This window comes from Mytilus trossulus, chromosome 3 (assembly GCF_036588685.1).
Source record: "Mytilus trossulus isolate FHL-02 chromosome 3, PNRI_Mtr1.1.1.hap1, whole genome shotgun sequence".
In the NCBI taxonomy this organism is placed as follows: domain Eukaryota; kingdom Metazoa; phylum Mollusca; class Bivalvia; order Mytilida; family Mytilidae; genus Mytilus; species Mytilus trossulus.
The window spans coordinates 67,941,888-67,967,628 of record NC_086375.1 but is presented as its reverse complement, the minus strand read 5'-3'; the positions used below and the strand labels follow the sequence as shown (position 1 = coordinate 67,967,628).

The 25,741-nt window shown below is 31.7% G+C and overlaps 2 protein-coding genes across 2 annotated transcripts in view; both read left to right on the top strand.

The window, feature by feature from the left end:
• The window catches only part of LOC134712214 (patatin-like phospholipase domain-containing protein 7), an 83,156-nt gene that overhangs the window by 50,062 nt on the left and 7,353 nt on the right, over positions 1-25,741 (top strand). The window lies entirely within an intron of this gene.
• On the top strand, positions 593-25,231 carry LOC134712213 (uncharacterized). The gene is made up of 2 exons (XM_063573541.1): positions 593-1,079; positions 22,307-25,231. Exon 2 carries the CDS (start codon positions 22,319-22,321, stop codon positions 25,154-25,156), a length of 2,838 nt encoding a protein of 945 aa, XP_063429611.1. The 5' UTR covers positions 593-1,079; positions 22,307-22,318; the 3' UTR covers positions 25,157-25,231.

Here is a 25,741-nt window from a genome sequence, read left to right as displayed (position 1 = left end):
TAGCAAATACTTCATGCATGTTCAGGACAAGAACAAATTAACAGTCCATATCCAGAGGACAAAATAAGAGTAAAAGTTTAGAATTGTGTGACACAGAAAAATATCACTCAACAACCCAATAATTCTAGGTGTTGAGATATTTGTTTCCCCCTTTTTTGCTATTTTGATGGCATAAAGTTTTTTTTATCTGTACACTGCAAAATAATGTAAATAGTGTGAAGATTACTAATGAGAACATTTATAAAACATAAGCAAAAACAAGACATTTCATGTTATTTTAGGATATTGGAATTGAGATTATCATAAAACAAAAATGGATTTAAAAAAAAAAATCAGACATTTTTATAAAAAAAAATTAGGCATTTTTATTTTCCAAATGTTTCGTTATTTTTGTGAAATGAGATCACTAACTAATCCTCATAAGAATTTTTATTTTCTCATGAAGCTGATAAAAAAATATTAGACCATTGTAATTGAACAACTTTTTTATTTTATTGACTGATTATTTTAAATGTGTATTATCTTTATTATTTGAATCACCTTTTTTAAGAAAAAAAAATTTAAAAAAGAAATCACAAGATTGTTGTTATAATAAATATAATAAACAATTGTTGAATTTTACTTAAATGAAACTATTATCAGTAATTTAAATGTTTATTTAGTTAATCATAAGTTAACTTTTTACCTGACCAGGTGGTCAGTAGGTGTCAAAATTGAAAGTCTTCAAGGAATACACCAAATTTACCTGTAAACTTAATCCCTATACAAAAAGGTGTGAAGAAAAGATGCCACTTTGATGGACTTTGTATATTGCAATTTCCCCATTTAAGAAAATGTTCCTTAGACATTATAAATTGTCATTACACAGGGCAATAAAACTATTGTTTTATCAAATCCTGTCTTTTGTTCTTTTTGAAATTGTTGACGTCGTATATTGTAAATATTTGGATGTCTCAGCTGATGTAGAAGATGTGAAGATATATAAAGACTTTTGAACTGTACCATATATACTCAAATGCATTTTGAAGTTAGTCAAGTCAACAAGTAATAATCCTGTAAAGATCAAAGAGAAAATTAAGGTAGGTTTTTTATTATTTATTTATTTAATTTTAAGAAGGCTTCAATCAATTAATATTAAGTTTTAACATTAAATTATTTTTTTCCGTATAGTTTTTTCAAATGTTATTGTATGGTCTATTTTTCTTGGGTTTTTTTAAAATATTTTTTCTTAAATTGAAAAGATAAAGTAGGCAAAGTGTAAAAATTAATTTATTGTAGCCATACAGTTATGTATTACTATGTGGTAGATAAAATAGTTGTGTGATAAACTGACAAAAAGTTGCAGGACAAAATTTCTAAAAAATAATAGGGCAAAAAGTCCTTTTTTTTTTATTGTTTAAATATAAAAGAAAAAAATTGAAGAAAAAAAATAATATACTTACAGGATCCATAGGTTTTACAGTTTAGGCAATTGTAAATGTTGTTAAATGAATATTTTTAAGAATTAAATTATACAAATGGTAGATTTCTGGGCAATAAGAAGCCAATTTGACAGCTTGTTTTCTTGACAATTGGTCCGAGACCACCATTGTCGTCCCTTGATTTTCGTTGTTCACAAATATAGTCCCTAGTGTTGACAGTGGGTTACTTGCCATTAATTTTTATACCCCTTCCAAATTTATTTCTCCATGTTCAATGCCTCAAATTGCAAGTAGGGGGATGAAATTACACTGTAAAAAAATTTGGGTCCAGAATTTTAAAGGAAAGTAGTGATTTGGTCCAGCTGAAAAAGGTTGAAAATGAGCACTTCGGAAGCTGTCAAAAGATTTCAAGACGCCCTAAATATAAAATTGTCCATATTTTGAGTTAGAGGCGATGAAGTTTTCTATAAATTTGATATGATTTGTCCCAAAAGTAGTACAACACACTGTAAAAGTTTCTTTGAGAAAGCGCAGGTGGGATTTTTTTTATTTTCATTTATGTTCTAAAAGAAATGCACTACGAATTAATTGTGTTCTCGGACCTAAGAGGTGAAATCTGTAAATATAGAAATTGTACTCTGGCAACTTCCCTAAATGATTTGATGGTATCAACTTGTCAAATAGCATGAAACTAAAGGATTTAAACTTTTATTTTATAGAATTTCTGCAAAAATGACAAATTTTGGCATTTTATGGTCAAAATAGGCATTTTATAACTTTTCCAATATTGATGTATAAATGGCATCCTGACTTTCTATCTGACAGGTTTTAATGTGTCAATATTTGTGTTTTTATGCCTTTATCTGCTTCTTTTACTTATTTATGAACTCTGAATCTACAGAAAAGAAGTTTATCTCAGATAAAATGTGCAAAGTGTGTTGTATAAATGACCCTTGTCTAACGCCTTGTTTGGATGAAGTCAATAGTGGGAAGCTTGGTATATAAAAATTTGATGTCCATATTAGAGACCTCACTAAATTTGTATCAAATGCACTTTACAATGTCTATTGTACCTGTTCCATTTCACATAATATATTTCTTTTCTTCTGTAGGATAGCAAGTGGTTTAAATATAAGCCTGTTGAGAATAAATTGCATGCAAGTTTTTCCCTAAAAAGGCAAAACTCTTTGTTTCAGCCCATACTGCTTGTAAGAAAAGTTAATTGTAAGAGTCTTTTTGTGCTCAGATTTGTTGTATCATGTCACATGAGTATAGAAATGATAAAAAAGACACAAATTTTTATTTTTTATAGCCTCAATATGCATTTTTTAATGTAAATATGTGGCACGGCCTAAATTGACCCTAATTTTTTTCCAGTCTTACTTGGCCTAAGACCCTTTTAAACTAATATGATATGTTATTTGTAACTTTTCTTTCCATTTAAAGTACTTTAAATACATATGTGAGGATTATTTTTAACCAAAAAGCTTCACAAATTTAAAATTGCTGGAAAATATTACATCTTTATGTAAGGTCCCCCTTCATTGAAAAACCTAAATTTTTAGGCGCGGGCTGATATAAATTTGACTTTTGAATAATTATGCCAAGTCTGATAAATCAAATGAGTACTCTATTGCTTTTAGTACATGATAAGTTATATATGAAGGCATTTAAAAAGAATTTTTTTGCAATATTTTAATTTTTAAAGCCCCAAATGTTGATAGTTGAAATTTTTCAATTTTAACGTCAAAATTTTACACGCAAAGATGAGTATAGAACTTAACTTAATGTCTATAATATACATCCTATTGTCATGAAACTTTGTAAGCAGTGTTATAATACATTTAACTTTGTTCATATCAAGTTTTTTTAAGATTTGTCAACTCTTTCTACCCTATTAGGTCTGAGACCACCATTGTCGTCCCTTGATTTTCGTTGTTCACAAATATAGTCCCCAGTGTTGACAGTGGGTTACTTGCCATTAATTTTTATACCCCTTCCAAATTTATTTCTCCATGTTCAATGCCTCAAATTGCAAGTAGGGGGATGAAATTACACTGTAAAAAAATTTGGGTCCAGAATTTTAAAGGAAAGTAGTGATTTGGTCCAGCTGAAAAAGGTTGAAAATGAGCACTTCGGAAGCTGTCAAAAGATTTCAAGACGCCCTAAATATAAAATTGTCCATATTTTGAGTTAGAGGCGATGAAGTTTTCTATAAATTTGATATGATTTGTCCCAAAAGTAGTACAACACACTGTAAAAGTTTCTTTGAGAAAGCGCAGGTGGGATTTTTTTTATTTTCATTTATGTTCTAAAAGAAATGCACTACGAATTAATTGTGTTCTCGGACTAATTATTTAATTATTATTGAATTTTGTCAGAAAAATAAAATTTTTTAAGTTATTTTATTTATCATATTTGCAAAATTGATACAAAATGATATCTTAAAAAGTGATTTATTTATTAAAGAAAACGTTATCTCTTAACATAGTTATGAACTGTGACTTTCTGTCCTACATAAACAGACTTATTGTTGTAGTAATAGAGAATAAAATAACATGTTGAAGGTTTTTCACTAGATTTTAATTCTATTTATCTTGAGTTTTGAAGTTTTAAAACCTAGAGTATAATACTTTTTTGTCTGATTATCAATACATGTATTTCTGTACAGTCAGACACAACATTATTAATTCTTAGATTGAAAAGTTTTTATCCAAGACATTTAGATATTTTCTTCAGCAATGACTAAAATGTGCTAAATGATTTTTAAAAAATATATATTTCAACTTTGAGTGTGTTACTTTGCTTCCCTTGAGTAACGTATTACTAGTAGGTCAAAAACATTTAAGTGATAATTTCTTTTCGTTCATGAGAGCTCAGACTTATAATTAATGAATAATGCTTATCAAAATGTTCCAAGATTTAAGTTATATTTGTGTGTAAAATAAGTTATCATTAAAAAAATTCTTCTTATTTTTCTATAAATATTGAGATTTTTGTTGCTGAAAGGTTTGATGGCAAGGGTTTGAATTTGCATATTACATTTTGTTTATATGTTTGAGCTTGAAATAGAGTTTAGAAAATATCATAAAATATTTATTTTTAAATTCAAATTTGTGCAAGACATTTGATTAACTAATCCTTCTGATTTGTTGAAAAAGTGTCACTTTGGGTAAGACAAATAAAAATGAATGGGCATCCTGAAAGTTTAGGAAAAAGTTTTGACCAATAACTGATCAAATTTATTTGCATGTTTGGAAAAGAGCTTAGATAAGAAATTTAAGAAATTTTCCTTGTTGATAGATAAATGTACTATCCTAGACTTGCAACTTTTATACACAAAATAATGAAGCCAAATAAATAAGGTTGTTAAAATTGCAATTTTTAGTACAAATAAACTATGATCTGTCAGTTATTTTAAGTACATGTTTATTAATCCTGTAGTAAACAAGGATTGTATATAAAGAAAGTAGAGAAGCATCAACTAAAACCTTAGTGGTATAAAGAATATAAAAGAAAATTTGATTATGCCCTGTTAAGGAGGCTTGCGGGTATAAGATTTTCAGAAAAAAAATAAACATTTATTTTTTCATTACAAATTTTATCAATAACCTTAACTAGTTGTTACTTTATCATATTGCACAAAAATCATTCCAAAAAGTCAATTCGTGTTGGCCCCAACTGACTTTGAAAATGTAGATATCATTGAAAAAGCTCCAAATTATCTCCCTTTGGTGCAAAAATGCCATTTTTTGGCATTGAAATTAAATATCTTTTTCAACTCATCGGTGACCTATATTTTTAATTGTTGTATAAGCTGTACACAAACTAAATAATTGTAAAATTTTAGCTATTTCTGTAATTAAGTTCTTTTTTAATTTCGATATTACCGATATTTCTCCTATTAGTTCAACAGAAAAAAAGGACATTAACAAAAATGCATGCTCCTTTTGGAGACAGATTGTGAGCGTAAATGAACGATGACCCCATTTTTTTATTTCATTTTTCTATTAAGTATAAGATAAAGTTCATTTATAGAAAAATATATCGAAATCCTATATTAAATAAAAATTTCGATCTAGACCCGTGAGCCCCCTTAAAACAAATAAACATTACTGTATGAATATGGTACCCAAAGATGTAACTGAATTGCCTTTTTGTTTGTTGGTTAAACTTGAAATTAGGATCATTTTTATGCCCCACCTACGATAGAAGAGGGGCATTATGTTTTCTGGTCTGTACATCCTTTTTGTCCGTCTGTCTGTTGTACCGTCCGTATTTCCGTTTGTCCCAGTTTCAGGCTAATGTTTTTGGTCAAAGTAGTTTTTGATGAAGTCTAATCAACTTGAAACTAAGTACACATGTTCCTTATGCTATGATCTTTCTAATTTTAATAACAAATAAGAGTTTTGACCCAAATTTCACAGTCCACTGAACATAGAAAATGATAGTGCGAGTGGGGCATCCGTGTACTGGGGACACATTCTTGTTTATAATTGAGATGTATCCACCATTCTTTGTACAAATAAAAACATAAAAAAGAGACATTACGTTTGTATACGCAAAGCATTTAGATTGAAATTATGGGAAATTTATTACTATTATATCATTGATGTAGATGGCATATCTGATGATCTCTGTGTCTGTTGATCTGTTTACTTGTTTCTTTCTCCATTCTTCTGTCCACACTATTATCAAAGGCTCTAAATTGCCTGATGGCTTAGTACAATTCTCTTTTTATTTCTTGAATCATATAAAATTAATGTGGTAGAAACAGAATAAATCATCTTGTAGCCAAAACTCATCAACTTAATTTCTATGCATTTTCCTGTTTTCTTTATTAGTTCATTATGCTCCTGTATAAAAACTGTAGATGTTGATAAGTCTACATAAAGGGGTCGACATATATATCCACAACTCCTCACTATATCCACAATTCCTCACTATATCCATATCTTCTTCTTGTATACATAGATCATCTTTGCACCCACAGTATCCTATAACACTGGTTGGATATAATTAAATTCAACAGAAGATATTTTACAAAGTACTATTTTGCACTGGCTGTTTTATGTATGAACATAGTTATTCTTGGGAATTCATATATAAAAAAATTTACTGCTCTATTTTTAAAAATGGAGGACCATGGAAAATATTTGACCTCTGTTCATTATAGTATTTCAATAATCAAAAATGGAAAATGTAGATTGACAAAAATATGTTTTTGAAGTCCATGATAAAAAAAGCTTCCAATTCTAAAAAGGTAAAAAATATTACTACAAATAATAGATTTAATGTAAAATGTAGAATTTTAAAAAGTAATAATACCAATCTCTTAAATTTGAAACAAATTTGTAGTCTTTTTGACTGCAAAGAAATTGTTTAGAAATATGAAATAAAAAAACATATGTCCCAAAGTTAGTTTCCATTCTCTAACTTTTTATGCTTTTTACAACAAAACACAGATCAATTTTGAATTTCAGTTTTGTCACTATGACTGTCTAGAGTTATGCTCATTTTTAAAAGTGAAAAATTGCTGAATTTTAGTCTCTGTAAACTTTTTCCTCAACCTAATGTTAAGAACTTGCTGAATTTAGTTTCTGTTCTCTAATTTTAGTTTGCCTCAACCAAATGCTATGAAACTTATACACAATACTTATAATCAGAAAACACAGATCATGTTTGAATTTTGGTGTTGAACTCCATAAGCGTTTTAGAATTATGCCTCTGTTCTCTAACTTAACTTTTCCTCAACCTAATGCTTAGAAACTAATACACCTGGCTTATTACCCCAAAACACAGATCAAGTTTGGTTTTGATAGTGTCACTTTATCTGATTAAGTGTTATGCCCCTTCATAAATGGAAAAATTGCTGAATTTTTCATACCGTTCTCTAACTTAGGTTTGCCTCAACCAAATGTTATGAAACTTATGCACAATACTTATTACCACAAAACACAGATATAGTACACTTTTGGGTAGTGTCACTTAAACTGTTCTTCAGTTATGTCCCTTTCCAACTTTATATGATATGCAAGTCGGGGCAACTGTGTCCCATGGACACATTCCACATTTATTAAATTTTTTCAACTTTGCCATATAAGGGGAATTAACTCAGATAATGTAAACTTTGCAAAGGAATTTGTTATGAACCTTAAAATAAGATAAGCACCTATTTCCTTTGTGGTAAGAAAAAGAGGCTTTTTTTTAACTTTTATTTTAGATGGCACACTATTGGAGCTATTTTATCATTTAGGTTTTTTTCTACCACACAAAAATTGTGGTTTGTATGCAATCTTCTTCAATCTGACAATTTTTCAAAACCCGTAGCTTGTAAAAAACTATACATGTTTTTGGATATTTGTAAATAATGCATGAAATAAAACTTCACTGGCAAATTGTTAAAAAAAAATCTGTTATACTCATCCACCTTAACAATTGTATCATGTAATTTCCTGCATAAATAGAAATACTGGGGATCTGTCAGTCTGTCCTGTCTTGTAAGTGTTCTCACATGACTAATTCTAACCAGATTGTTATGAAACTTATACCAAGGGTTTATATCAGCAATGACTTGAAAAAGAACAAAATCAGTGCTGATCAATTATTTTTATAAGTGTTGTTTCCATTCCAAACCTTAAGTTTACAGAAAATTGCATGTAAGAGCTCTCATTTCTACAATGTTAGTCAAAATTTTATGAAACTCATATCATAGGTTTATATCATATGTCTTTGATTAGTTTGAAAATTAGTGCAGATCAAATATTTTTGAAAAGAGTTATGTCTCATTGAAATATTAATTTTATGGAAAATTGCCTTGTGAGCTCTGTACAATTCTTTGCAGACGTTTTTAGAGTTACATTAAGGTTTATATCATCAATGCTTTTGATGAGGTCAAAATCAGTGCAGATTTATTTGTTTTAAAAGAGTTTTGCCCCTTGGAAATATTGATTGTAGGGAAAAATGCCTTGTTTGCTCTCTCATGTGTACAATTCTTGTCAGATTTAATGAAATTTATATTATAAATTTATATCAGCAATGTCTATAACACTTTAAATAATCAGTGTGAATGAAAAAAATTAAATTCTAATATAAATGGCATGCTCTGAAGCCTTCATTTCTAAAAAGAGATTGATCAATTGTTTTAAAAAGATGTTTCATTTTAGAATTGTGCCAATGCTTATTAGACTGGTTAGATTATTCAAATAAGGGGAATGCAGCTTTGTAAAAAAAAAATATATTGAAAATCTTTTTAAACATAAGATAAATTATAGATTAGGATTTCAGTTGACTGGATTTTTACAGATTAGTTTCTGTTGCTAAATAATTTACCCAAAATAAAAGTTCATGCCTCTGTGTGTCAGTTATTGTGTCTTTCTATCTGGTTTGCAAGGATTCTTATGCATAGAATTCTTGATAGGTTTTTATGAACTCTTTTTTTCAAAGATTTTAAAGCATTGGCTAGGACATTTTAAAAAGTCTATGACAAACAATGAATTTTAAAAGGAGTTATGATTCTTGGAAATGTCTATTATATTAAAAATTTAATTATAATTGACTAAGCTCGTATTTCTCATGTGAGTTTAATGAAATTATATCAACGATTTATATTGGTAATTTTTTAAACAAGTTAAAAAATCAGTACTGATCAATTATTTTAACTGCTGTAATGTGGCTTTTAATGTGATTTTTTTTTTAAATTGCTCTCAAGTTTGCATATCTTAAAAGATATATTTAAGAAATTTATGTCAAAGGTCTTTATTAGTTGTGTTAATTGACTTTAAAATCAGCACTGATCATCTATTTTGTAAGGTATTATCTCAATTTTAAATATTATTAGCTCACCTGGCCCGAAGGGCCAAGTGAGCTTTTCTCATCACTTGGCGTCAGTCGTCCGTCGTCGTCCGTCGTCGTTAACTTTTAGAAAAATCTTCTCCTCTGAAACTACTGGGCCAAATGAAACCAAACTTGGCCACAATCATCATTGGGGTATCTAGTTTAAAAAATGTGTGACGTGACCCGCAAAACAAAACAAGATGGCCACCATGGCTAAAAATAGAACATAGGGGTAAAATGCAGTTTTTGGCTTATAACTCAAAAACCAAAGCATTTTGTCAGGGTAAAATTGTAAATCAGGTCAAGATCTATCTGCTATGAAATTTTCAGATGAATCCGACAACCCGTTGTCAGGTTGCTGCCCCTGAATTGGTAATTTTAGGGAAATTCTGTCCATTTTCACTTATTATCTTGAATATTATTATAGATAGAGATAAACTGTAAACAGCAATAATGTTCAGCAAAGTAAGATCTACAAATAAGTCAACATTACCAAAATGGTCAGTTGACCCCTTTAAGAGTTATTGCCCTTTATAGTCAATTTTTAACCATTTTTCGTTAATCTTAGTAATCTTTTACAAAAATCTTCTCTGAAACTACTGGGCCAAATAAAACCAAACTTGGCCGCAATCATTATTGGGGTTCCTAGTTAAAAAAATGTGTGGCGTGACCTGGCCAACCAACCAAGATGGCTGCCATGGCTAAAAATAGAACATAGGGGTAAAATGCAGTTTTTGGCTTATAACTCAAAAACCAAACCTTTTAGAGCAAATCTGACATGGGGTAAAATTGTATATCTAGGCAAGATCTAACTGCCCTGAGTTATTGTCCTTTATAGTCAATTTTTAACAATTTTCCTGAAATTTGTAAATTTTTACTAACATTTTCCACTGAAACTACTGGGCCAAGTTTAATATAGATAGAAATAATTGTTAGCAGCAAGAATCTTCAGTAAAATAAGATGTACAAACACTTCACCATCACAAAAACATAATGTTGTCATGAATCCATCTGCGTCCTTTGTTTAATATTCACATAGACCAAGGTGAGCGACACAGGCTCTTTAGAGCCTCTAGTTTGTATTGAACATTATGTTGAAAGTACTCTGAAATCTAAATTTACTGTCTGATAAGGTCAGTTAAAGGGTTACCTCTAATGAAAATAAAGATTTGTTGTGTAGCAGTTGTATAAATATGGCACACCTCATTTCTTTACAATTGCTTAGCCCCATCCACTCCATCATAGTCTATTGACCTTGAAACTTTATTTGTAAAAGTTTGTAATAAAGTCAGTTTAAAGTGAAACACTTATGATAAGTTTTTGGCATTTTGTATGCAGTAATTTAAGCTTTGACACATCTCATTTCTAAGGAGATCATTTGGGGCATCTGTGTACTATGGAAACATTCTTGTTTTAAAAGAGTTATGCCACTTGGAAATGATATTTTTTGGGAAAATGGCATTATAAGCGCTCTCACAGGTACAATTATTGCAATATTTCTATAAAACTTATACTATAGGATGATATCAGCAATATCTCTGACCAGTTCTATAATGGTGGCTGATCATTTTTTATGAGAGAGTAATGCTGCTAACAAATAAAAAATGTATGGAAAATAGCCTAGTTTATGCTCTCACAGGAACAATTCTGCCAGACTTTTATAAAACTTTAAGTATAGGTTAATATCAGCTATATCTTTAACAAATGACTGTTTAACTTTAAGAGTTATGTCCCTTGGAAATATTAGATGTATGGAAAATGGCCTCATTAGAACTCTCATTGGTACAATTCTTGCCCGATTTTATTAAACTTATACTATAGGTTATTATCGCTATTTTGTGCATTTTTCCTTTGATCTTTTTTTGTGATAATTTTCATATCATGCTACTCGCTTGAGATGGAAAAAACTAAGGACGCCACGTGCGTTGTTAACGAAATTGACATTGAAATTGACAACGTCGTCATAGGTAAAATAGCGATAAAAAGATTATCATTGGTCATCTCAACTCGATTGCTTTTCTCACTTTCGCTGTTCCAGCTCAAGCGAGAAAATCAACGATAATCTATAAATATCAGCAATATCTTGTACCAGTTTTTAATGGATGCCTACGGACTTTTGAAAAAAGAGTTATGCCCCTTGGAAATATTAGATTTATTGAAACTGGCCTCATTAGCTCTATCACAGATAAAATTCCTTCCAGATTCTTATAAAACTTATACCATAGGTCAATATCAGCAGTATCTCTGACAAGTTCTAAAATGGTGGATGATCGACATGTGGTTAAAAAGAGTTATGCTTCTTGGAAATATAAAATATTAAGGACCTGGGGGAACGCTGTTCTTTTATTGTACTTAATTTTGAATGAAAATTGATGTACAATTTATTGGTGAATTTGTTGTCATATACATTCATTTGTGTTGCCTAAAATCGTCCATTGGCTGCTTTTTTTATATGTATATAATCCTGATAAATCATGAATTCATGGGCCTGATAACAAGAACAGTTTTTGTCAGGTTTAATGAAACTTATATATATAGGTCTATATCAGCACTGTCTTAGACAAGTTTGAAAATCAATGCTGATCAATTATTTGTAACAGAGTTATACCCCTTAGAATCATAAATGATATGGAAATTATATTTCAAGCACTCTCATGTGAACAAATCCTACCAGGTTGTTATGAAACTTAAGCAATAGGTTAAAGAAGCAATGTCTTTGACAAGTTTAAAAATAAGTGGCAATCAATCATTATTAAAAGAGTTATACCCCTTGAAAATGTTTGTTAATTTGCAGAGTCATTAACAATGTATTAGTTTGTGATTAGGTCTAGTTAATGTTGAAGTACTAGTGGTAAATGTCAATAATATTAAGTATGAAGTTGTTTAGCATTGGCACATTGAGATTATATCCTGTCCCCTCAGTCATGGTTTATTGACTTTGAAACTTTTGCCTATAGGGATAAGAAGATGTGATATGAGTGCCAATGAGATAACTCATCATCCAAGTCATAATTTGTAAAAAGTAAACAGTATAGGTCAACTTATTGCTAGCCAACTTGTTTGTGATAAGTTAATTTTAAGAGGAACCATTAGTGGTGGGTGAATGATTTTTGGTATGCAGTTGTATAATCATTGGTATAGCTCATTTCCATGTTATTTTTTGCCTCAGCACCTCAGCCATTGTATATTGACCCATCCCTACTTTCAATCTCAATGTTATTTGAAACTTTTGCAGAGTTTGCATGTTTTTGTTGTGATTAGGTCAGCTCAAGGGGAACCATTAGTGTTAGGCTGAAGTTAATTGATATTCAGTTGTTTAAGCATTAGTACATCTCATTTCCTATGTGGCCCTATCCCCTCAGTCAAACTTAGGTTTTTTCAGTATACGGATATGGATAGTAAAGTGCACATTGCTAGAAAACAAAGAAATATCGATGACATCGCCAAATACGTTAATAAAGTAATACAAATAGACAGGAAATACTAAAAAAATTATAAAAATCATTGATTAACAAAATTTTAATCTGCTAATTCCCTGTGGAATATGCATATAAATTATATTAATTACTGGGAAGCATGTTGCAAAGAAGCAAAGTTTCAATGACACTGATACTCCAGTCTGCGACGTTCTCAACGTTTTCGGAATCCATTTTGATGTCTTATTTGCAATCTTTGGGATGTCTTCGGGGTAGGTGGTAGATGAAAGAGAGATAGAGACATGATAGTGATAATAGCTAAATGTTTTGAATTTTACAATGGTGCTAATCTCATTTCCTATGTGGCCCTATCCCCTCAGTCAAACTTAGGTTTTTTCAGTATACGGATATGGATAGTAAAGTGCACATTGCTAGAAAACAAAGAAATATTGATGACATCGCCAAATACGTTAATAAAGTAATACAAATAGATAGGAAATACTAAAAAAATTAAAAAAATCATTGTTTAACAAAATTTTAATCTGCTAATTCCCTGTGGAATATGCATATAAATTATATTAATTACGGGGAAGCATGTTGCAAAGAAGCAAAGTTTCAATGACACTGATACTCCAGTCTGCGACGTTCTCAACGTTTTCGGAATCCATTTTGATGTCTTATTTGCAATCTTTGGGATGTCTTCGGGGTAGGTGGTAGATGAAAGAGAGATAGAGACATGATAGTGCTAATAGCTAAATGTTTTGAATTTTACAATGGTGCCGGTTTCATTTTAGAGCGTCAAGGAAAAAATAGTAAAATTTTGTAAAATTTGACTTTGAATAAAATACACTTTCAATTCGATCTACTTCTGGAAACCTATATTACATGAAAATTTGGAATCTCTACTTTTGTTTTCATTCTTTGTTGAAAAATCTAGTACCCTACCACCTATACCGGTTTTGCATTCTTTCCAGACATGATAAAAATACCGCTGACGTCGGCAGTAAAAATAAACGTCATTTTCGCTATTTTTTCAGTCTCATGTTTAATGTGGAAGAAATTTCATTACTTTACAACAAATAATATACATAATGTTATACAGAATTAAAATCTGCTATTTATTATCTTTCTTTATGTTATAATTCAACTAGTAAAAATGAACAAAACAATGAGAAAATACTTGTTTTTTATTATTATGAAATGGAAAAAAATTACTTTGGTCTAAGAAAATTTTGAAACCTTGCTATCCCTAGTCAAAGTCTATTGACCTTGAAACTTTTGCTTAGTTTACATGCACTAGGATGTCATTAGAGCAGTAAGATATCAATTTACCAGTCAGCAATATTTGCTATGCAAATTATTCTGCATTTGCAAGTCTTGTTTCAGTATAGATTATATAGCCTCACCCCCTCATCATGGTTCTTTGACTTTGAAACTTATACATAAATAGTTTGTGTGTTTAGGTTTATTTATAGGGAAGGACTATGATAAGTCATTGGTATTTGGTATGCAGTTGTATTGGCATATCTCATTTCAGTAGACATTGTTAAACATGTTCTTTCAGTCATGGTTCATTGACCTAAAATATTTCATAACTTATATGTTAAAGCATTGCTATTTTAATTATGCCCCACCTACATTAGTAGAGAGGCATTATGTTTTCTGGTCTGTGTGTCCATTCTTCCGCCCCTCTTCAGGTTAAAGTTTTTGGTCAAGGTAGTTTTTGATTAAGTTGAAGTCCAATCAACTTGAAACTTGGTACACATGTTCTCTATGATATGATCTTTTTAATTTTAATGCCAAATTAGAGTTTTGACCCCAATTTCATGGTTCACTGAACATAGAAAATGATAGTGAAAATTTCAGGTTAAAGTTTTCTGGTCAAAATAGTTTTTGATGAAAATGAAGTCCAATCAACTTGAAACTTAGTATACATGTTTCCTATGATATGATCTTTCTAATTTTAATGCCAAAATAGAGTTTTTACCCTAATTTTATGGTCCACTATACACAGAAAATGACAGTGCGAGTGGGGCATCCGTGTACTATGGACACATTCTTGTTATTTCAACATTTGCATTATCAAAATTACAAAAAGGCAAGACATATCTCTGTGTTAACAGTTTATTGGAAATATCAAATATAATGAAAATCACATTGCATTTGCTCTGAAGCCTTCATTTCTTTGAAGATTAATAAAAAGTTTTTGAAGAACAAAGAAAAGTGCCTTGTTATAACCCACAAACCTAGGATAGAAATATGTGAGTGACGCAGTGTACATTGGAACTCTGTTCTTTTATTCAACTAAAATTTATCTTTTGGGCTCCCACAACATAGATGTGAACGCCCTATTGTTCATCCATCCATTTGTGATTTTCATCTAATTGAGGGAATTGTTACTTTAAGAACTTTTCTCATCACTTGGATGCCAATTTCTTCCATTGTACAAAAATATTTTTCTCTGATATATAAAAATGATAGAATCTGAAGCAAGATGATATATCAAATACTCTTGTTTGAACATTTTAAAGACAAAATATACACCTCAAACATGTCCTTACTTCTTTTTGATACAATTGTTACCCATTATTAGAATTTTTTCTTGAGTCACATAATGGAATGGCAGAGAGGAAAATTTCTGAACTAATAGATTGATATGATATCCATCTGTGGTAAAAAAAAATTCTAAATCTGAGGTTATGTGTTTTCTACATCTTGGTTGATAGATACCCATGTCGTCTACTTGATGTCTAATTGTTCTGCATTACTGTAAAAGAAAAATTGAAAACTTATGCAAATGGTGTGTTTTTAAAAGAAAACACTTCATAATTGAGAAGAAAATTGTTGTCTTATTTGTTTCTAATAACTTATAAAATATTTGTTACCATAGTAAACATTACAGTAAGCATTTATCACCTTTTCTAACAAAGAGCTTCGATTCTTTTGTTCTATTTCAACTGGGTTTCAGCCTGAATGTTAAACATTTATCCAAATCATAAAAAGTCTTAAATAAACAATTTACAGTGCATGGGCTCAATTACAGTGGCAGATCCAGAAATTTCCATAAGTGAGGGCCCACTGACTGAGGGGTCCCGCTTCCATCACGCTTCAGTGATTCCCTATATAACCAACCAAAATTTTTCCAAAAAAGGGGGGCCTGGGTCTGGGCCTGGGCCGCCTTTTAATTATATCAGAGACATATAATAATGCATCATTTGTCTCTGATTATATGCAGCTTCGTTTTGTGATTATAACATGAAACTGTAGAATGACTGCAAGATATGAGCTAAAAAAAATCTCTCTCATGATTTGATTATTTTAGTATCATAGTTTGCATAAAACTTTGGGTGAATCCCTCTGTGCCAATTGGGGGATCATATTTAGAGTTATTGCCCTTTAATGATGAAGATTTAAACTTATTTTGCCTTATCTTGAAAAACATAATTATGAGAAATTTGATGGAGGAAAAAATTATTGGTAGGATAAGATCTACAATATACCAACAAGACTGAGTGGGCACATGTAAACTACCCTAAAGTAAAACTATAACTAAACTAAACATATCTTTTATTGAGAATATGAGATTGATTAAATAAAATGAAATGGAGGGATAATACCCTAACAATATCTGTTTATGTTCATTAATCTCAGTTGCAGTAAATCTTATAAATCATGCAGACAAGTATATTTGATATGGTCGCTTTTCTGTGAATTGTTTTATGTTATTTGCCTCAATTGATACAGGTGCACATAACAGGGTTAATCCACACTTTTAGTAGTTTTTTAATGCTTGATTCCTCTTTTACTTATACAGTCTATTGTTCTGAGTCTGTCATGTAGAAATTTGTTTTAAAGCAATCTCATTTTCTTTGATTTTCTTCATATCATCATTAGAAATAAAAACAGGATCTCAAACTCTCAAGACGTCCATTGCATACATGTGTTTGCAATCCGACACCTCATGCTAGAATTTTTCAGCACCGACCAATGATATTTAACATTTACATCATGAGCAAATAGATTGCCTTAAATGGAGATGATTACCCATTCTTCTGATAAGCCAAAAATAAACACACTCCATATTTAAAAGTTCAAAATCTAATGGCCTTATTTATGTACAAAAAATGAATGAAAAACACAGATGTAACACATTAACAAACGACAACCACTGAATAACAGGCTCCTGGCTTGGGACTGGCACATACATACAAAATGTGGCAGGGTTAAACATGTTAGCACAATCTCAACCCTCCCCTAAACCTCAGGTAGTGGTTTAACAGTACAAAATTGTCCATTTGGTCTTGTTAGTGCTCTCACAGGTACAATTTTTGTCATTTATTTTAAAAACTTACTATTAGGTTAATATCAGCAATATCTTGTAGGTTTTATAATCATGTATGATCGACTTTTTTAAAAAGAGTTATGCCCTTGTAATATTAAATTTATGGTAAATGGCCTTGTAAGAACTCTCATGTGTACAATTCTTATTTATAATACTGAATGCTGTAAATATCAGCAATACCTTGGACATCAAATTTTTAAGTTTTATCCTAGTCTGTCTGTCTGTACTTGCATCCCAAAATTGGTTTCCATTCTTTAACTTTAGTTTGCCTCAACCAAATGTTATGAAACATATCCACAATGTTTATTACCACAAAACACAGATCAGGTTTGAATTTTTGTGGCGTCCCTTTCATCATTCTAGAGTTATGCCCCTTTTCAAATGGAATTTTTCTTTTCTGTTCTCCAACTTGGCTCAACCAAATGTTATGAAACTTATACACAATGCTCATTACCACAAAACACAGATCAAGTTTGAATTTTGGTGGTGTCACTTTCACTGTTTTATAGTCATGCCTCTTTACAAATAAAAAAATTGCTGAAATATTTGTTTCTGTTCTCTAACTTTAGTTTGCCTCAACCAAATGTTATAAAACTTATGCACAATGCTAATTACCACTAAAACAGAGATCAAGTTTGAATTTTGGTATGTTACTTTTGCCCCTTAAGGGCATACGATAAAGTTACAGGGGAGATAATGACGTTGCTAACGTAAAATGTTTTTGCGACGTCAAACTATGACATATCAGGAAAAGATGCATTTTTGACTTATTTTGATCTATCAAACTGATTTAATTTGAAAACGAGTGCATGGACCCTATTTTTTTAAACAACATTTTGTTTCATTTTGCAGGGAGATTATGTGGACCAAATTTTAGAAAACTGTAAATAGTCCAATTTTTTTTAGTTTGATAAAATATCCATAAAAAAAATCCCTTTTTTCTCAATTCATGACCATTTGATAAATATGACTTATTTTTTATAGAAAAAACATAAATTTTTAGGATACTTATAAAATGCAGAAGTTACAAATTATTTAACAAAAAACAAATTGTGTTTATCTTTTAAAACAACAAAGTTATGGATTTCTTTCGAAAGGTAAAATACGGCCAGAAATACGAATTTTTAGCAAATAGACAGAATTTCGACCTCATTTAACCCAAAAATTAAAATTCATGAAGGTATATTCTTATTTCATATTTGATTTTATCAGGCAAAAAGTAGTTAATATAAAAAATTTCATCAAACTGTAAATACGGGATAAAAACTGTATCTTATGCCCTTATTTTTCGTTTACGTTCTCTAACTTAAGTTTGTCTCAACTAAATGTTATGAAACCTATAAACAATGCTAATTTAGGTAGTTTTTTACAAGTCTTGAGTTTTGTCCTTTTATAATGTTAAATGCAAGCAGGCCATCATCTTAGTCCCATGGACACATTAAATAGTTATGCCCCTTGAATATGAAAAATGCAGGGGACATTGGATCTCTGTTCTTTATAAATGTATAATGAAATATCGCTACATTGTACAACGAGTAGTTTAAAATCACATAAATCATGTTTCCTTCTTATTTTTGTTGCTAGGCAAAATCATCTTAGGTGACCTCTTTAAGAAAATATCTATGAGAAACTCAAAAAAAATTTACACTACAAGAACTTCAATTATAATACTGTACATTTAGAGATTTGAACATCTAAAGGGTGATAAACTTACCATACCCATTGTTTTTCAATTGCAAGTAACCTGACTATACTTTATTCACATCTGCTAGTTATGAACTTTGGGGAATTAAGAGATCAATGGAGTTTCATCTGATTTTGACTTTTGTTGGTTGGTTACTGTTTCATCAGCATTATAAATATGATGTTTTCTCCAGAACACTGGTCTTACACTGTTAGCATAATATCAATTACACTTAGTGAAATGTTTATATTATACCGGGTTGGATCTAGCCATTTTGTAAGAGGGGTTTCAACCAAGTGGAAAAAAGGAGTTTACTAGTATCCTTAATTCTTATACAACTGCAAAAAATATTTTGCGTTGTATAATGCGTTCATGTCGTCCTGGTCCGAAGAGACGCATTTAGTGTCTGGACAATAACTTCAGTTTTAGTGAATGGATCTCTCTAAATTTTTACAAGAAGGTTTAATACCACTTAAGGATGGTTGGGATTGATTTTGGGGTTTATGGTCCTAATAGTTAAGGAATTAGGTGCGGAAAAGGGTGTTAAAATAAGCAATTTTGTAGTTTTCAAACATTAACTTATGTTTAAGTGTATGAATCTCTCTGAATTATACCACAAATTCCCATACCATAAAGGGATGGTTAGTATTGACTTTGGGGGGTTATGGTTTGAAATGTTTTGGAATTAGAGGGTAAAACTAGGTTTTATCTGGTCAATGGACATTCAAGCCAATTTTTAAAAAAGCAGTGAAAGGGAGGTAGTTCAAAAACATTGAACATTCAATGTTGGGTATAATTGAATTTACCTCCCTTACACTACATGTAAATTACATATAAAGTAATGTCAGGTTTTTGACTAATTGCAAAAAAAAGTGTAATGGTAGTAGTTTTCACTTTAATTTTTTCCAAATTATTAAAAAGTTTGAAGAAGAGAACTTTAATTGCACAATACTGTGCAATAGCTTTGTACGATCTTGACATTTGTTTTTTGTCAGAAACCCTTATTGTGTCAAAAATTTGATCAGAATCCAAATTCAGAGCTGTAATGTTGTGTCCATACCCCAACTGTTCAGGTTTCGATATCTGCAGACATATAAAGCTACTGCCTGCGGAACACCTGGTTTATCATGAAACTAACTATAAGCAGTGACACTTCTCTCATTTCCATGGAGGCTATAAGGACCTGCTCCCTGACTCCTGGTCTATTCACTGAAATTTTCTTATTTTACAGTTAATTACATGTATTAGTTTGTGATTAGGTCAGTTTAGTGGAAGTCACATTCATGGAGATCGTATGCCCTTGCCCTATCATCATGGCTTTATATTGACATTAAAACTTGTGCTAATTTTACAATGTGATTAAGTTTGTGTTTATAATAGCTTAGAAATTGTGCATATTTGAGTTCATGGCAATTTTTTTGTCCCTGTCAAAGCAAAGGAGGCTTTAAATTTTACCCTTGTCTGTCTGTACGTCCTTCTGTATGCCCGTACTTTCATAAGTCTGTACATCCCAAAATTGGTTTCAGTTCACTAAAAATTGCAGATCAAGTTGAATAATTACTAGTAATTACTTTCACCTATATAAAGTTACCAATGGTTTCAGTTCTCTTACTTAATTGGCCTCTACCAAATGCAATTAATCTTATGCACAATGCGTATTACCATAAAATGCAAATCCAGTTTGAATTTTGTTGTTGTTACCTCTACATTCATAGAGTTATGTGCCTTTACCAATTGAAAAATGGCTGAATTTTTGGTTTCTATTCTAACTTTTTTTGCCACAACCAAATGTTATGAAACTAATACAGTATGGTTATTATTACAACTAAACTCGAATCAAATACTTATACCTTTATTGAGTTATGTCCCTTTATTACGTTACATGCAATTAGGTGCATTATGTGTGTCCCATGGACACATTCCCAATTTATTTAATTACAGTTTGCAGCCTTGTATTGTCTACATTTGTTTATAGTAAGCACCTCCTTTCAAAATTTTATCCACAATACTGGACAAAATGTCATAAAATCCTATAGTACAATGTACTGCATAGTGCACAACCTTTCTGTCAATTTCTTTCCTAGGGTTAGAAAAACAATGTGGACTTAACAAGCCTTTCTATGTTAATGTTTTTTGGATACCCATATTAGCAAAACTTAGACTTAACTATAAATGTAACAAATAAGGGAGTTTTGGAATGGATTTATGATATTAGAACATAGTAGAAATTGCTGCATGTAGAAAAGCATACTTGAGTAACTGTCCACTGGAGCTTTGATTATAGCCTTAAAATCCAAAATGACAGTCTCAATTAAAAATTTAATAATTTTTATGCCCCACCTACGATAGTAGAGGGGCATTATGTTTTCTGATCTGTGCGTCAGTCTGTCTGTTCGTTCGTCCGTCTGTCCTGCTTCAGGTTAAAGTTTTTGGTCAAGGTAGTTTTTGATGAAGTTGAAGTCCAATCAACTTGAAACTTAGTATACATGTGCCCTATGATATGATCTTTCTAATTTAAATGCCAAATTAGAGTTTTAAACCCCAATTTAACTGTTCACTGAACATAGAAAATGATGGTGCAAATTTCAGGTTAAAGTTTTTGGTCAAGGTAATTTTTGATAAAGTAAGTCCAATCAAATTGAAACTTAGTACACATGTTCCCTTTGATGAGATCATTCTAATTTAAATGCCAAATTAGAGAATTTATTCCAATTTCAGGGTCAACTAAACATAGAAAATGATAGTGTGAGTGGGGCATCCATGTACTGTGGACACATTCTTGTTTTTTTGTGTTTTCAAATTGTATTTACTCTGGTTGAAGAAACTATATTTACGAAATTTAAAAAAATGAAAGCAAATGATCCATGACATAAAATTAAATCGCTGATGTCTTTCTGATGAATACAACATATATATAGAAAGTAATGATAATTTTTTTCTCTTAACTTTTTGAATTAGTAATAGTGCATTTAGATTCATTTCATTTTTTGTCGATTGATACCAAACTTGGAAACTTGGACATAAGCTTGTTTATGAGCATAAGATAGAACCCAGAAGTAAATTTTGTTAAAGAAATATTTCCTGTTTTTCGGTATATTACTTTATTCCCTCTGTGGTTTAAGTTTTAAAATTTCTTAAACTATCCTGGATTTGTACCAAACATGAACAGAGCCTGGTTATGATCAAAAGCTTATACCTAGTAGGGAATTTTGTAAAAACAAATATTTCCTGTTTTTCCGTATACTACTTATAAATGAACTTTGTATTTCTACCAGTTATCATACAGTCTGCTGTTAAAAGTTTTAAAAACATTTATTAGATTCATAACCAATCCTGATTATTATCTTGGACAGAAGCTTCTTACCCTTACAAGTTTTTTAATGCTTCAATTATGTTATAGATATTACAATTTGAGCAAAAACTGTTAAGTGAACAGGTTTTGTCCATAAACACTTATTTCTGATGCTTTGTTGAAAGAATCTATTGTGAATTTTGCATTGTTGCATGCTGCAGTTTCCCTGCTATTTATCAGAAGGATGTCATGTTATTCATATAAATTAAAAAACTTGATACACTATAGTATAATTTTGATTCTTTATTATTACAGAATTTGTAAAAGATGGCTCATCACCAAGGTGTCCTTCCACACTGCAATACCCATGAGTCCATGCTCACATGCTTAGAGACAGTCATCAGTGATGTTCACCTAGATCTCACCAGCATTGATTCAGAGGTCAACAAATGTTTACCCACCAAACACCAGGTGCCAGGCAACACTGTTACACCACCTTTCTTCACAGAGCCAGCTAGCAAGATACCAATTTGGACAGGAATCCTACCAGTAGTTGCTGAACTCACCAAGTCTCATTCATCTGCTATTAACACGTCCGACTGTATTTCCTGTGTTCCAAACCTACCCAACATTCTCCTGTCGTTAGAGAAGGAAGTTGACCGCCATGTACAGTTTGTTACCTACATCTATGAGAAGATAAATGCCATGCCATCAATAAACAACACAGCTTCTATAGTTACATCTCAGTCTCACCTGATGCGCTCATCTTCTATGAGTCGCTGTAAGATTCGCACCAATCCAAGTCTTCCAATTCTTCAGCGATCACCAAAGGTTCTAAACTTGTCTCAGTCACACTTATATGACATCACATCAGTAAGTCAGCAGATGAATACCTCCACTTGTAGTACAGAGTCTTTACAAGATGCAGCAGACAATCAACCCAGTCCACCATGCTTATGTTGCAGAAATTGTGCCAATGCCTTGAGATGGTTCAGTGAATCCATATGCAGTAAAGTCCAGTCCTTGAAAGATCAGTGTCACAACCTCCAGTCAATACTTATGGCAGAACTAAAAGAAAGAGAAAAAGAACTTATGATACAACTAGCCCAGAAACGTAAAGCCAAACAGACAGTTACCAACAATTTCAGTCGTCTAGAGGGCCTAGGTCAACAAGGTATTTCCATATGCTCCAGCATCCAGATATTTGCACCAGTTAACTGGGATCAGTCTACCAGTAGTATTTACAACCAACCAAGTACCAGGTATGCAGCAGACGGTCAGTCATGTGATGAAGAGTCTACCAATCCAACTATACCAACCTTGTCAACAACAGAAGGGTCATACAGTATTACCATGAGCCAAGTTCCTGAGCAATCTCCTCCACCAGCACCTCAGGTTAGCCTCTGTTCTGAACCAAACATGTACCAAGACAACATTTATGATGAACCTATTGTCCATGTCAAGCAAGAGATAACTAATCAGCAACCATCAGCCAATACAACAGCAGATATGCTCTACAGAACTGTACCACAGAGTCCTATGCCGGAGCTGTTAGAGTACCAACGTAGACGTAGTAGTTCCATGAACCAATATAGCTGCCCCATCAGCAAAGACAACTTCCGCAAACGTTCTCACACAATTAGCCATCCTGCTTCAGCCAAACAACAGTTGAGAGACTCAGATCATTATTCCACCATAGATGAGATGGCAGAGGTTTACCAGACTGAAGATGAGCCACAACTTCCATTACTTCATGTCAATTCTTCCATTGGTGTAACTTTTCCTAACAACAAACCAAGAAAGATGAAGAAGTCCAAGAGTTCCATACTGGTCCGTGCCAATAAGCTGAAGCACTTCATCACCAAAAAGTTCAGTAGAAAGAGTTGGGGTGGTCAAGAAGTTAAGAAATCACCTACTTCAGCTGATGTCAATCCTCCAGAAGTCCACTTTTTCGAGTACGCCTTCTCAGATGATGATTCCTACACTTGTCCTGTCAACACAACTACTGATGACACACTTGGTAACTTGTCTACTGTTACAGGTACTGAAGACACACAAACCTCACTCAAGATTGACAGATCAGTTATAGCTAAGACAGATGCACAGATGACCTTCACATCTTCTACAAGTCTTGACTACAATTCCCTTCATGATCATATAGCTACCATTGAAAGAGAACTCAACACATCAGCTTCTTCAGACTTTGTTATGTCAGACCAACCAGCCTGTAACTCTTCCATCAGAAACCAGTCTTTCATCAGCCAACCTAAGACAGGACATATGCAGATGATTATTCCAGCAAAGATTTCTTCTAGCCGTTTTGAGGCCCTACTTATTTCACGTCCAGACAGCCTTTCAACCATTTCTGATATTGAACAGATTGAGACAACACCAGCAGCAGCTTCCAGTAGCATTCAGCCATGTACAAACACTGTATCAAAAGATGTAAACCATGACAATGCAACACGTAAGCGTCTATTGTTTGACTCTAAAGGGTATGCCAGCCCTACCAGTGAAAGTATCTACAGTTTCCATGATGATAGCAGTTTTGATGTTAGCCAGAGTTATGCAACCTTCCGTAAGCTTCAGAAGATATCTAGCACACCATATCATCAACCTGTCAAAACCATCGTTCAGAGTACACCATATGTCGTATCTACAGCAACCACTAGTATTCCACAGCAACTTCTAAATCATCTGTGCCAAGGTCATTCATCTGCTGAAGGTCGCCAGAACATGTTAAAGCTTTGCCACATTAAGCCATACCTCATACATGGAAAAGTGACACTACCGTATCTCTTGCAGCTGATCAACAACAACAGATATAGTTACAGTGACTTACCAGGGTACAACCCAGGAACCAAGCAGATCTCCCAGCAGATGATTTCTTGTGTTTGGTCACAGACTAACAGGTCCCACATCTTTGCACGTAACCTGATTTGGCGTCTGTTCACCCTAGCCGAGCTGTTTGGCGGTAATACAGATAACCTGAGGGGAGACATCATTGCTGCTGTACAAAGTGCCACTATTGAACAGTACAATATTACAGACCATACCTGGCAGTGGAAGTGTGTTCCCTTCATCCACAAGAGCATTAACTACTTGTTCCAGCATAAACTCCGTCATCCAGTATTCCTTTGTTTACTTCAGCAGAGTGTATGTTAGTTTCATGTGACATTGTCTTTCTATCAGAAGATTACAAGAAGAACATTCTGATTGAACATATGATATTTTTCAAAAGACTATACTATAAAGTTGGCAAACAACATATATAAAGCTATATCATGTGAAAAAAAATGTTATATGATACATAAGTAAAAAAAAAAAATAATGTGTTAAACAAGACATTTTTATGAAAACACTGTCATTTTGTAAGATAAAAATGAAGAAAAAAGTTAATTCACTTGGTTTTTTTTTTAAAGTTTTTGTGAAAAGATTACAATTTGTTATTGTCAATGTGATATTTTTTTTTACAAACATTATAAAGTTCAATCTAGTCTAGAAATATTTTAAGAAAGGATTAGTTAGAATTTACATAATTTTACAGAAATAGATATTTTCCTCTTGTAACTGATTGACCTGTTTGAAAGTTTGAAAGTAAGCAAAAAGTTTTCTAAAAATCAGATATAATAAATGTAATATTTGAAAAGCCTAATCCAGATCTTTAAAAAAAAAATCAAGATTTATGATTTTTGAAAAAACATAATGTTATCTTAGTCGTTTGTATATATGAGTAAATGGAAGAGTTTA

Bases quoted from the DNA above. Each gene is read 5' to 3' on its own strand.
- LOC134712213 (XM_063573541.1), top strand. From the start codon at position 22,319: ATGGCTCATCACCAAGGTGTCCTTCCACACTGCAATACCCATGAGTCC.